Source organism: Scyliorhinus torazame, chromosome 6 (genome assembly GCF_047496885.1).
Source record: "Scyliorhinus torazame isolate Kashiwa2021f chromosome 6, sScyTor2.1, whole genome shotgun sequence".
Classification (NCBI taxonomy): domain Eukaryota; kingdom Metazoa; phylum Chordata; class Chondrichthyes; order Carcharhiniformes; family Scyliorhinidae; genus Scyliorhinus; species Scyliorhinus torazame.
The window spans coordinates 4,798,384-4,810,759 of NC_092712.1; the positions used below are offsets into that span (position 1 = coordinate 4,798,384).

Genomic DNA, 12,376 nt, shown 5'->3' on the forward strand with positions numbered 1-12,376 from the left:
GTACCCCCCCCAAACCACACACTCCATGGACAGTGGGTACCCCCCCCCCACACACACACACACCATGGACAGTAGGTACCCCCCCCCACACACAACTCCATGGACAGTGGGTACCCCCCCCCCCCACACATACACTCCATGGACAGTAGGTACCCCCCCCCACACACACACTCCATGGACAGTGGGTACCCCCCCCCCCCCCCCACACATACACTCCATGGACAGTGGGTACCCCCCCCCCCCCCCACACATACACCATGGACAGTGGGTGCACCCCCCCCCCCCCACACACACGCTCCATGGACAGTGGGTACACCCCCCCCCCCACACACACACGCTCCATGGACAGTGGGTACCCCCCCCGCCCCCCCCACACACACTCCATGGACAGTGGGTACCCCCCCCCACACACACACACATCCATGGACAGTGGGTACCCCCCCCCCACACACACACTCCATGGACAGTGGGTACCCCCCCCCACACACACTCCATGGACAGTGGGTACCCCCCCCACACACACACTCCATGGACAGTGGGTACCCCCCCCACACCACACACTCCATGGACAGTGGGTACCCCCCCCCCCCCCACACACACTCCATGGACAGTGGGTACCCCCCCCCCCCCACACACCACTCCATGGACAGTGGTACCCCCCCCCCCACACACACACTCCATGGACAGTGGGTACAACCCCCCCCCACCACACTCCATGGACAGTGGGTACCCCACACCCCCCACACACCCTCCATGGACAGTGGGTACCCCCCCCCCCCACACACACACTCCATGGACAGTGGGTACCCCCCCCCCCCCACACACACACTCCATGGACAGTGGGTACCCCCCCCCCCACACACACACTCCATGGACAGTGGGTACCCCCCCCCCCACACACACTCCATGGACAGTGGGTACCCCCCCCACACACACACTCCATGGACAGTGGGTACCCCCCCCACACACACACTCCATGGACAGTGGGTACCCCCCCCCCCCACACACACACCATGGACAGTGGGTACCCCCCCCCCCCCACACACACTCCATGGACAGTGGGTACCCCCCCCCACACACACTCCATGGACAGTGGGTACCCCCCCCCCCCCACACACACACTCCATGGACAGTGGGTACACCCCCCCACACACACTCCATGGACAGTGGGTACTCCATGGACAGTGGGTACCCCCCCCCCCCCCCCCCCACACACACTCACACACTCCATGGACAGTGGGTACACACACCCCCCACACACACTCCATGGACAGTGGGTACCCCCCCCCCCCACATACACTCCATGGACAGTGGGTACACCCCCCCCCCCCCCACACACACTCCATGGACAGTGGGTACACACCCCCCCCACACACACTCCATGGACAGGTGGGTACCCCCCCCCACACACACACACTCCATGGACAGTGGGTACCCCCCCCACACACACACACTCCATGGACAGTGGGTACCCCCCCCCCACACACACTCCATGGACAGTGGGTACACCCCCCCCCACACACACACACGCTCCATGGACAGTGGGTACCCCCCCCCCCCACACACACACTCCATGGACAGTGGGTACCCCCCCCCCACACACACACACGCTCCATGGACAGTAGGTACCCCCCCCCACACACACTCCATGGACAGTGGGTACACCCCCCCCCCACACACACACACGTTCCATGGACAGTAGGTACCCCCCCCCACACACACTCCATGGACAGTGGGTACACCCCCCCACACACACACACTCCATGGACAGTGGGTACCCCCCCCACACACACACTCCATGGACAGTGGGTACACCCCCCCCCACACACACACACGCTCCATGGACAGTGGGTACCCCCCCCCCCCACACACACACTCCATGGACAGTGGGTACCCCCCCCCCCACACACACACACGCTCCATGGACAGTAGGTACCCCCCCCCCCACACACACTCCATGGACAGTGGGTACACCCCCCCCCCACACACACACACGTTCCATGGACAGTAGGTACCCCCCCCCCACACACACTCCATGGACAGTGGGTACACCCCCCCCCCACACACATCACACACACTCCATGGACAGTGGGTACCACCCCCCCCCCACACACACACTCCATGGACAGTGGGTACCCCCCCCCCCCACACACACTCCATGGACAGTGGGTACCCCCCCCCCCCACACACACACTCCATGGACAGTGGGTACCCCCCCCACACACACGCTCCATGGACAGTGGGTACCCCCCCCACACACACGCTCCATGGACAGTAGGTACCCCCCCCCCCACACACACTCCATGGACAGTGGGTACACACACCCCCACACACACTCCATGGACAGTGGGTACACCCCCCCCCCCACACACACTCTCCATGGACAGTGGGTACACCCCCCCCCCCCCACACACACACCCCCACACACACTCCATGGACAGTGGGTACACACACCCCCACACACACTCCATGGACAGTGGGTACCCACCCCACACACACTCCATGGACAGTGGGTACCCCCCCCACACACACACTCCATGGACAGTGGGTACACACCCCCCCACACACACTCCATGGACAGTGGGTACACCCCCCCCCACACACACTCTCCATGGACAGTGGGTACCCCCCCCCCCCCCCCCCACACACACTCCATGGACAGTGGGTACCCCCCCCCACCCACACACACTCCATGGACAGTGGGTACCCCCCCCCCACACACACACTCCATGGACAGTGGGTACCCCCCCCCCCCCACACACACACTCCATGGACAGTGGGTACCCCCCCCCCCCCCACACACGCTCCATGGACAGTGGGTACACCCCCCCCCCCACACACACTCTCCACGGACAGTGGGTACACCCCCCCCCACACACACACACACACACTCCATGGACAGTGGGTACCCCCCCCCCCACCCACACACACTCCATGGACAGTGGGTACCCCCCCCCCACCCACACACACTCCATGGACAGTGGGTACCCCCCCCCCCCCCCACACACACACTCCATGGACAGTGGGTACCCCCCCCCCCCCCACACACACTCCATGGACAGTGGGTACACCCCCCCCCCCCCCACACACACACTCCATGGACAGTGGGTACCCCCCCCCCCCACACACACACTCCATGGACAGTGGGTACCCCCCCCCCCCACACACACACTCCATGGACAGTGAGTACACACCCCCCCACACACACTCCATGGACAGTGGGTACACCCCACCCACGCACACTCCATGGACAGTGGGTACCCCCCCACACACACACACCATGGACAGTGGGTACACCCCCCCCACACACACTCCATGGACAGTGGGTACCCCCCCCCCCCACACACACTCCATGGACAGTGGGTACACCCCCCCCCCCCACACACACACTCCATGGACAGTGGGTACCCCCCCCCACACACACACACTCCATGGACAGTGGGTACCCCCCCCCCCCACACACACACTCCATGGACAGTGAGTACACACCCCCCCACACACACTCCATGGACAGTGGGTACACCCCACCACACACACTCCATGGACAGTGGGTACCCCCCCACACACACACACACCATGGACAGTGGGTACCCCCCCCCCACCCACACACACTCCATGGACAGTGGGTACCCCCCCCCCCCCCCCACACACACACTCCATGGACAGTGGGTACCCCCCCCCCCCCACACACACTCCATGGACAGTGGGTACACCCCCCCCCCCCCACACACACACTCCATGGACAGTGGGTACCCCCCCCCACACACACACACTCCATGGACAGTGGGTACCCCCCCCCCCCCACACACACACTCCATGGACAGTGAGTACACACCCCCCCACACACACTCCATGGACAGTGGGTACACCCCACCACGCACACTCCATGGACAGTGGGTACCCCCCCACACACACACACCATGGACAGTGGGTACACCCCCCCCACACACACTCCATGGACAGTGGGTACCCCCCCCCCCCACACACACTCCATGGACAGTGGGTACACCCCCCCCCCCACACACACACTCCATGGACAGTGGGTACCCCCCCCCACACACACACACTCCATGGACAGTGGGTACCCCCCCCCCCACACACACACTCCATGGACAGTGAGTACACACCCCCCCACACACACTCCATGGACAGTGGGTACACCCCACCACACACACTCCATGGACAGTGGGTACCCCCCCACACACACACACACCATGGACAGTGGGTACACCCCCCCCCACACACACGCCATGGACAGTGGGTACACCCCCCCACACACACTCCATGGACAGTGGGTACCCCCCCCACACACACTCCATGGACAGTGGGTACCCCCCCACACACACACACTCCATGGACAGTGGGTACACCCCCCCCACACACACTCCATGGACAGTGGGTACCCCCCCCCCCCACACACACTCTCCATGGACAGTGGGTACCCCCCCCCCACACACACACTCCACGACCCCCCTGCCTTCCGCTGCTTCCCCCTCTCCTTTTCCGTGGATGGTGAAAGATTCCAGAGGCTGGTCAGCTTCACAATGTTCAGTTAGTTTTGCTGCTCAGTTTCCGATCCTCATCGCCTCCGCGGAGAGCAGAGGAAGAGCGATCGAGACGGGAAACGTCAGCTCCCTTCTGCCTCCACACAGCCTGTCCGGCCTGCTGAGATTGCCCAGCATTTTCAGTTTCGTGTCAGATTCCAGCGTGGGCAGTAATTATCTGTAATTGCCGCTGATTGTTAACTGTGTGTGTTACAGATCACAGTCCTCGCAGTGTCACGTCTCCCGGGCGCCTGGTGAGTCCACTTTTCCGTTTGTAAAATATATGCTTTTGGTAAAAGTCCCGTTCCCTCTTTAACATCATTGATCCTCCCCACCCTCCCCCGCAGGATCGTCTCCACCCGGTGTCCAGCTTAACCCCTCCCCACCCCGGGGCTCTCCCCTCCTCACCCCGGGGCTCTCCCCTCCCCACCCCGGGGCTCTCCCCTCCTCTCTTTCCCCCCCCCCCTCAGCTCGCTTCTCCCCCCCCCTCAGCTCGCTTCTCCCCCCCCCCCTCAGCTCGCTTCTCCCCCCCCCCCTCAGCTCGCTTCTCCCCCCCCTCGGCTCGCTTCTCCCCCCCCCCTCAGCTCGCTTCTCCCCCCCCCTCAGCTCGCTTCTCCCCCCCCCTCAGCTCGCTTCTCCCCCCCCTCAGCTCCCCCCCCCCAGCTCGCTTCTCCCCCCCTCAGCTCGCTTCTCCCCGCTCAGCTCGCTTCTCCCCCCCTCAGCTCGCTTCTCCCCCCCTCAGCTCGCTTCTCCCCCCCTCAGCTCGCTTCTCCCCCCCCCCCAGCTCGCTTCTCCCCCCCCCAGCTCGCTTCTCCCCCCCTCAGCTCGCTTCTCCCCCCTCAGCTCGCTTCTCCCCCCCCTCAGCTCGCTTCTCCCCCCTCAGCTCGCTTCTCCCCCCCTCAGCTCGCTTCTCCCCCCCTCAGCTCGCTTCTCCCCCCCCCCAGCTCGCTTCTCCCCCCCCCCTCAGCTCGCTTCTCCCCCCCCCTCAGCTCGCTTCGCCCCCCCCCTCAGCTCGCTTCTCCCCCCCCCTCAGCTCGCTTCTCCCCCCCCCCCTCAGCTCGCTTCTCCCCCCCCCAGCTCGCTTCTCCCCCCCCCCCCTCAGCTCGCTTCTCCCCCCCCCCCAGCTCGCTTCTCCCCCCCCCCTCAGCTCGCTTCTCCCCCCCCCCTCAGCTCGCTTCTCCCCCCCCCCCAGCTCGCTTCTCCCCCCCCCCCTCAGCTCGCTTCTCCCCCCCCCCTCAGCTCGCTTCTCCCCCCCCTCAGCTCGCTTCTCCCCCCCCCTCAGCTCGCTTCTCCCCCCCCCTCAGCTCGCTTCTCCCCCCCCCTCAGCTCCCCCCCCCAGCTCGCTTCTCCCCCCCCTCAGCTCGCTTCTCCCCCCCCTCAGCTCGCTTCTCCCCCCCCCTCAGCTCCCCCCCCTCAGCTCGCTTCTCCCCCCCCCTCAGCTCGCTTCTCCCCCCCCTCAGCTCGCTTCTCCCCCCCCCTCAGCTCGCTTCTCCCCCCCCTCAGCTCGCTTCTCCCCCCCCCCCTCAGCTCCCCCCCCTCAGCTCGCTTCTCCCCCCCCCCTCAGCTCGCTTCTCCCCCCCCCTCAGCTCGCTTCTCCCCCCCCTCAGCTCGCTTCTCCCCCCCCTCAGCTCCCCCCCCCTCAGCTCGCTTCTCCCCCCCCCCCTCAGCTCCCCCCCCCTCAGCTCGCTTCTCCCCCCCCCCTCAGCTCCCCCCCCTCAGCTCGCTTCTCCCCCCCCCTCAGCTCGCTTCTCCCCCCCCCTCAGCTCGCTTCTCCCCCCCCTCAGCTCGCTTCTCCCCCCCCCTCAGCTCCCCCCCCCTCAGCTCGCTTCTCCCCCCCCCCTCAGCTCCCCCCCCCTCAGCTCGCTTCTCCCCCCCCCCTCAGCTCGCTTCTCCCCCCCCTCAGCTCGCTTCTCCCCCCCCCTCAGCTCGCTTCTCCCCCCCCCTCAGCTCGCTTCTCTCCCCCCCCTCAGCTCGCTTCTCCCCCCCCTCAGCTCCCCCCCCTCAGCTCGCTTCTCCCCCCCCCTCAGCTCGCTTCTCCCCCCCCCCTCAGCTCGCTTCTCCCCCCCCCTCAGCTCGCTTCTCCCCCCCCTCAGCTCGCTTCTCCCCCCCCCCCTCAGCTCGCTTCTCCCCCCCCCTCAGCTCGCTTCCCCCCCCCTCAGCTCGCTTCTCCCCCCCCCCCTCAGCTCGCTTCTCCCCCCCCCTCAGCTCGCTTCTCCCCCCCCTCAGCTCGCTTCTCCCCCCCCCTCAGCTCGCTTCTCTCCCCCCCCCCAGCTCGCTTCTCCCCCCCCTCAGCTCGCTTCTCCCCCCCCCTCAGCTCGCTTCTCTCCCCCCCCAGCTCGCTTCTCCCCCCCCCTCAGCTCGCTTCTCCCCCCCCTCAGCTCGCTTCTCCCCCCCCTCAGCTCGCTTCTCCCCCCCCCCCTCAGCTCGCTTCTCCCCCCCCCCCTCAGCTCGCTTCTCCCCCCCCCCCTCAGCTCGCTTCTCCCCCCCCCTCAGCTCGCTTCTCCCCCCCCTCAGCTCCCCCCCTCAGCTCACTTCTCCCCCCCCCTCAGCTCGCTTCTCCCCCCCCCCCAGCTCGCTTCTCCCCCCCCCCAGCTCGCTTCTCCCCCCCCCCTCAGCTCGCTTCTCCCCCCCCCTCAGCTCGCTTCTCCCCCCCCCCCAGCTCGCTTCTCCCCCCCCCCCAGCTCGCTTCTCCCCCCCCCCTCAGCTCGCTTCTCCCCCCCTCAGCTCGCTTCTCCCCCCCTCAGCTCGCTTCTCCCCCCCCCTCAGCTCGCTTCTCCCCCCCCCTCAGCTCGCTCCCCCCCCTCAGCTCGCTTCTCCCCCCCTCAGCTCCCCCCCCCCAGCTCGCTTCTCCCCCCCCCCCTCAGCTTGCTTCTCCCCCCCCCCTCAGCTCGCTTCTCCCCCCCCCTCAGCTCGCTTCTCTCCCCCCCCCAGCTCGCTTCTCCCCCCCCCTCAGCTCGCTTCTCCCCCCCCTCAGCTCGCTTCTCCCCCCCCTCAGCTCGCTTCTCCCCCCCCCTCAGCTCGCTTCTCCCCCCCCCCTCAGCTCGCTTCTCCCCCCCCCCTCAGCTCGCTTCTCCCCCCCCTCAGCTCGCTTCTCCCCCCCCCCTCAGCTCGCTTCTCCCCCCCCCCCAGCTCGCTTCTCCCCCCCCTCAGCTCGCTTCTCCCCCCCCCCTCAGCTCGCTTCTCCCCCCCCTCAGCTCGCTTCTCCCCCCCCTCAGCTCGCTTCTCCCCCCCCCCTCAGCTCGCTTCTCCCCCCCCCCCCTCAGCTCGCTTCTCCCCCCCCCCTCAGCTCGCTTCTCCCCCCCCCCAGCTCGCTTCTCCCCCCCCTCAGCTCGCTTCTCCCCCCCCTCAGCTCGCTTCTCCCGCCCCCAGCTCGCTTCTCCCCCCCTCAGCTCCCCCCCCCCTCAGCTCGCTTCTCCCCCCCCCCCTCAGCTCGCTTCTCCCCCCCCTCAGCTCCCCCCCCCCTCAGCTCGCTTCTCCCCCCCCTCAGCTCGCTTCTCCCCCCCCCTCAGCTCGCTTCTCCCCCCCCAGCTCGCTTCTCCCCCCCCCACCTCCCCCCCTCCTCAGCTCGCTTCTCCCCCCCTCAGCTCCCCCCCCCCCTAAGCTCGCTTTTCCCCCCCCTCAGCTCGCTTCTCCCCCCCCTCAGCTCGCTTCTCCCCCCCCCCTCAGCTCGCTTCTCCCCCCCCCTCAGCTCGCTTCTCCCCCCCCCCTCAGCTCCCCCCCCCCCCTCAGCTCGCTTCTCCCCCCCCTCAGCTCGCTTCTCCCCCCCCCCCCCAGCTCGCTTCTCTCCCCCCTCAGCTCGCTTCTCCCCCCCCCTCAGCTCGCTTCTCCCCCCCCCCAGCTCGCTTCTCCCCCCCCCCAGCTCGCTTCTCTCCCCCCCCCTCAGCTCGCTTCTCCCCCCCCCTCAGCTCGCTTCTCCCCCCCCCCAGCTCGCTTCTCCCCCCCCCCTCAGCTCGCTTCTCCCCCCCCCTCAGCTCGCTTCTCCCCCCCCCTCAGCTCGCTTCTCCCCCCCCTCAGCTCGCTTCTCCCCCCCCCCCAGCTCGCTTCTCTCCCCCCTCAGCTCGCTTCTCCCCCCCCCTCAGCTCGCTTCTCCCCCCCCCCTCAGCTCGCTTCTCCCCCCCCCCTCAGCTCGCTTCTCCCCCCCCCCAGCTCGCTCCCCCCCCCCTCAGCTCGCTTCTCCCCCCTCCCTCAGCTCGCTTCTCCCCCCCCTCAGCTCCCCCCCCCTCAGCTCGCTTCTCCCCCCCCCCTCAGCTCGCTTCTCCCCCCCTCAGCTCGCTTCTCCCCCCCCCCTCAGCTCGCTTCTCTCCCCCCCTCAGCTCGCTTCTCCCCCCCCTCAGCTCCCCCCCCCCTCAGCTCCCCCCCCCCCTCAGCTCCCCCCCCCCTCAGCTCCCCCCCCCCCCTCAGCTCCCCCCCCCTCAGCTCGCTTCTCCCCCCCCCTCAGCTCGCTTCTCCCCCCCCCCCTCAGCTCGCTTCTCCCCCCCCTCAGCTCGCTTCTCCCCCCCCTCAGCTCGCTTCTCCCCCCCCTCAGCTCGCTTCTCCCCCCCCTCAGCTCGCTTCTCCCCCCCCTCAGCTCGCTTCTCCCCCCCCTCAGCTCGCTTCTCCCCCCCCCTCAGCTCGCTTCTCCCCCCCCCTCAGCTCGCTTCTCCCCCCCCTCAGCTCCCCTCTCCCCCCCCTCAGCTCCCCCCCCCTCAGCTCGCTTCTCCCCCCCCTCAGCTCGCTTCTCCCCCCCCCAGCTCGCTTCTCCCCCCCCCTCAGCTCGCTTCTCCCCCCCCCTCAGCTCGCTTCTCCCCCCCCCCTCAGCTCGCTTCTCCCCCCCCTCAGCTCGCTTCTCCCCCCCCTCAGCTCGCTTCTCTCCCCCCTCAGCTCGCTTCTCCCCCCCCCCTCAGCTCGCTTCTCCCCCCCCCAGCTCGCTTCTCCCCCCCCCTCAGCTCGCTTCTCTCCCCCCTCAGCTCGCTTCTCCCCCCCCCCTCAGCTCGCTTCTCCCCCCCCCAGCTCGCTTCTCCCCCCCCCTCAGCTCGCTTCTCTCCCCCCTCAGCTCGCTTCTCCCCCCCCTCAGCTCGCTTCTCCCCCCCCCTCAGCTCGCTTCTCCCCCCCCTCAGCTCGCTTCTCCCCCCCCCTCAGCTCGCTTCTCCCCCCCTCAGCTCGCTTCTCCCCCCCCCTCAGCTCGCTTCTCCCCCCCCCCTCAGCTCGCTTCTCCCCCCCCCTCAGCTCGCTTCTCCCCCCCCCTCAGCTCGCTTCTCCCCCCCCTCAGCTCGCTTCTCCCCCCCCCTCAGCTCGCTTCTCCCCCCCCCCCTCAGCTCGCTTCTCCCCCCCCTCAGCTCGCTTCTCCCCCCCCCTCAGCTCGCTTCTCCCCCCCCCTCAGCTCGCTTCTCCCCCCCTCAGCTCCCCCCCTCAGCTCGCTTCTCCCCCCCTCAGCTCGCTTCTCCCCCCCCCCCTCAGCTCGCTTCTCCCCCCCCTCAGCTCCCCCCCCCCCTCAGCTCGCTTCTCCCCCCCCTCAGCTCGCTTCTCCCCCCCCCTCAGCTCGCTTCTCCCCCCCCCTCAGCTCCCCCCCCCTCAGCTCGCTTCTCCCCCCTCAGCTCGCTTCTCCCCCCCCCAGCTCGCTTCTCCCCCCCCTCAACTCGCTTCTCCCCCCCCTCAACTCGCTTCTCCCCCCCCCCAGCTCGCTTCTCCCCCCCCTCAACTCGCTTCTCCCCCCCCTCAACTCGCTTCTCCCCCCCCCTCAGCTCGCTTCTCCCCCCCCTCAGCTTGCTTCCCCCCCCCTCAGCTCGCTTCTCCCCCCCTCAGCTCGCTTCTCCCCCCCCCCTCAGCTCGCTTCTCCCCCCCTCAGCTCACTTCTCCCCCCCCCTCAGCTCGCCTCTCTCCCCCCCCTCAGCTCGCTTCTCCCCCCCCCCTCAGCTCGCTTCTCCCCCCCCCTCAGCTCGCTTCTCCCCCCCCTCAGCTCGCTTCTCCCCCCCCCCTCAGCTCGCTTCTCCCCCCCCCTCAGCTCGCTTCTCCCCCCCCCCTCAGCTCGCTTCCCCCCCCTCAGCTCGCTTCTCCCCCCCCCTCAGCTCGCTTCTCCCCCCCCTCAGCTCGCTTCTCCCCCCCCTCAGCTCGCTTCTCCCCCCCCCTCAGCTCGCTTCTCCCCCCCCTCAGCTCGCTTCTCCCCCCCCCTCAGCTCCCCCCCCCCTCAGCTCGCTTCTCCCCCCCCTCAGCTCGCTTCTCCCCCTCCTCAGCTCGCTTCTCCCCCTCCTCAGCTCGCTTCTCCCCCCCGCCTCAGCTCGCTTCTCCCCCCCCTCAGCTCGCTTCTCCCCCCCCTCAGCTCGCTTCTCCCCCCCCTCAGCTCGCTTCTCCCCCCCCCAGCTCGCTTCTCCCCCCCTCAGCTTGCTTCTCCCCCCCCCCCCTCAGCTCGCTTCTCCCCCCCCTCAGCTCGCTTCTCCCCTCCCTCAGCTCGCTTCTCCCCCCCCCTCAGCTCGCTTCTCCCCCCCCCCTCAGCTCGCTTCTCCCCCCTCCCTCAGCTCGCTTCTCCCCCCTCCCTCAGCTCCCCCCCCCTCAGCTCGCCTCTCCCCCCCCCCCCCAGCTCTCTTCTCCCCCCCCCCCCCCAGCTCTCTTCTCCCCCCTCCCAGCTCGCTTCTTCCCGCCCCCCCCCCCCCATTTCCCCTCTCTATACCCTTTTCCCAGCAATATTCACCCCCTTGTTCCGTGTCTGCTGTGTTCAGCTGTATCCCTTCCTGGTTGAACAGTGTCATCCTGCAATTAATATTCCTGCTGGACGCCAAGGATCGTGTGTGGTTGTGAGTCTTTACATCTGTGCCTGTGTGTGTGTGTGTTTGCACAGGTTTGCGCGTGTGCTGGTTTCCTACATGTGTGTACGGATGTATCTTTTTGTTTGTATGTTTGTGTGTGATTGTGTGCCTGTATGTTTGTGTGATTGTGCCTGTATGTTTGTGTGTGATTGTGTGCCTGTATGTTTGTGTGTGATTGTGTGCCTGTATGTTTGTGTGTGATTGTGTGCCTGTATGTCTGTGTGTGATTGTGTGCCTGGATGTTTGTGTGTGATTGTGTGCCTGTATGTTTGTGTGTGATTGTGTGCCTGGATGTTTGTGTGTGATTGTGTGCCTGGGTGTTTGTGTGTGATTGTGTGCCTGTATGTTTGTGTGTGCTTGTGTGCCTGGATGTTTGTGTGTGATTGTGTGCCTGGATGTTTGTGTGTGATTGTGTGCCTGGATGTTTGTGTGTGCTTGTGTGCCTGGATGTTTGTGTGTGATTGTGTGCCTGGATGTTTGTGTGTGATTGTGTGCCTGGATGTTTGTGTGTGCTTGTGTGCCTGGATGTTTGTGTGTGCTTGTGTGCCTGGATGTTTGTGTGTGCTTGTGTGCCTGGATGTTTGTGTGTGCTTGTGTGCCTGGATGTTTGTGTGTGATTGTGTGCCTGGATGTTTGTGTGTGCTTGTGTGCCTGGATGTTTGTGTGTGATTGTGTGCCTGGATGTTTGTGTGTGATTGTGTGCCTGGATGTTTGTGTGTGCTTGTGTGCCTGGATGTTTGTGTGTGATTGTGTGCCTGTATGTTTGTGTGTGATTGTGTGCCTGGATGTTTGTGTGTGCTTGTGTGCCTGGATGTTTGTGTGTGATTGTGTGCCTGTATGTTTGTGTGCGATTGTGTGCCTGGATGTTTGTGTGCGCTTGTGTGCCTGGATGTTTGTGTGTGCTTGTGTGCCTGGATGTTTGTGTGTGATTGTGTGCCTGTATGTTTGTGTGTGATTGTGTGCCTGGATGTTTGTGTGTGATTGTGTGCCTGGGTGTTTGTGTGTGCTTGTGTGCCTGGATGTTTGTGTGTGCTTGTGTGCCTGGATGTTTGT

At 66.9% G+C, this 12,376-nt stretch overlaps 1 protein-coding gene across 1 annotated transcript in view; it reads left to right on the forward strand.

Moving 5' to 3' along the window:
- Positions 1–1,921: 1,921 nt before the first annotated feature.
- The window catches only part of LOC140425666 (protein scribble homolog), a 50,597-nt gene continuing 40,142 nt past the window's right edge, over positions 1,922–12,376 (forward strand). Inside the window, exons 1-2 of the mRNA XM_072510162.1 lie at positions 1,922–1,928; positions 4,761–4,798. Coding sequence (XP_072366263.1) covers positions 1,922–1,928; positions 4,761–4,798 — 45 coding nt within the window. The remainder of the gene's footprint in view (positions 1,929–4,760; positions 4,799–12,376) is intronic.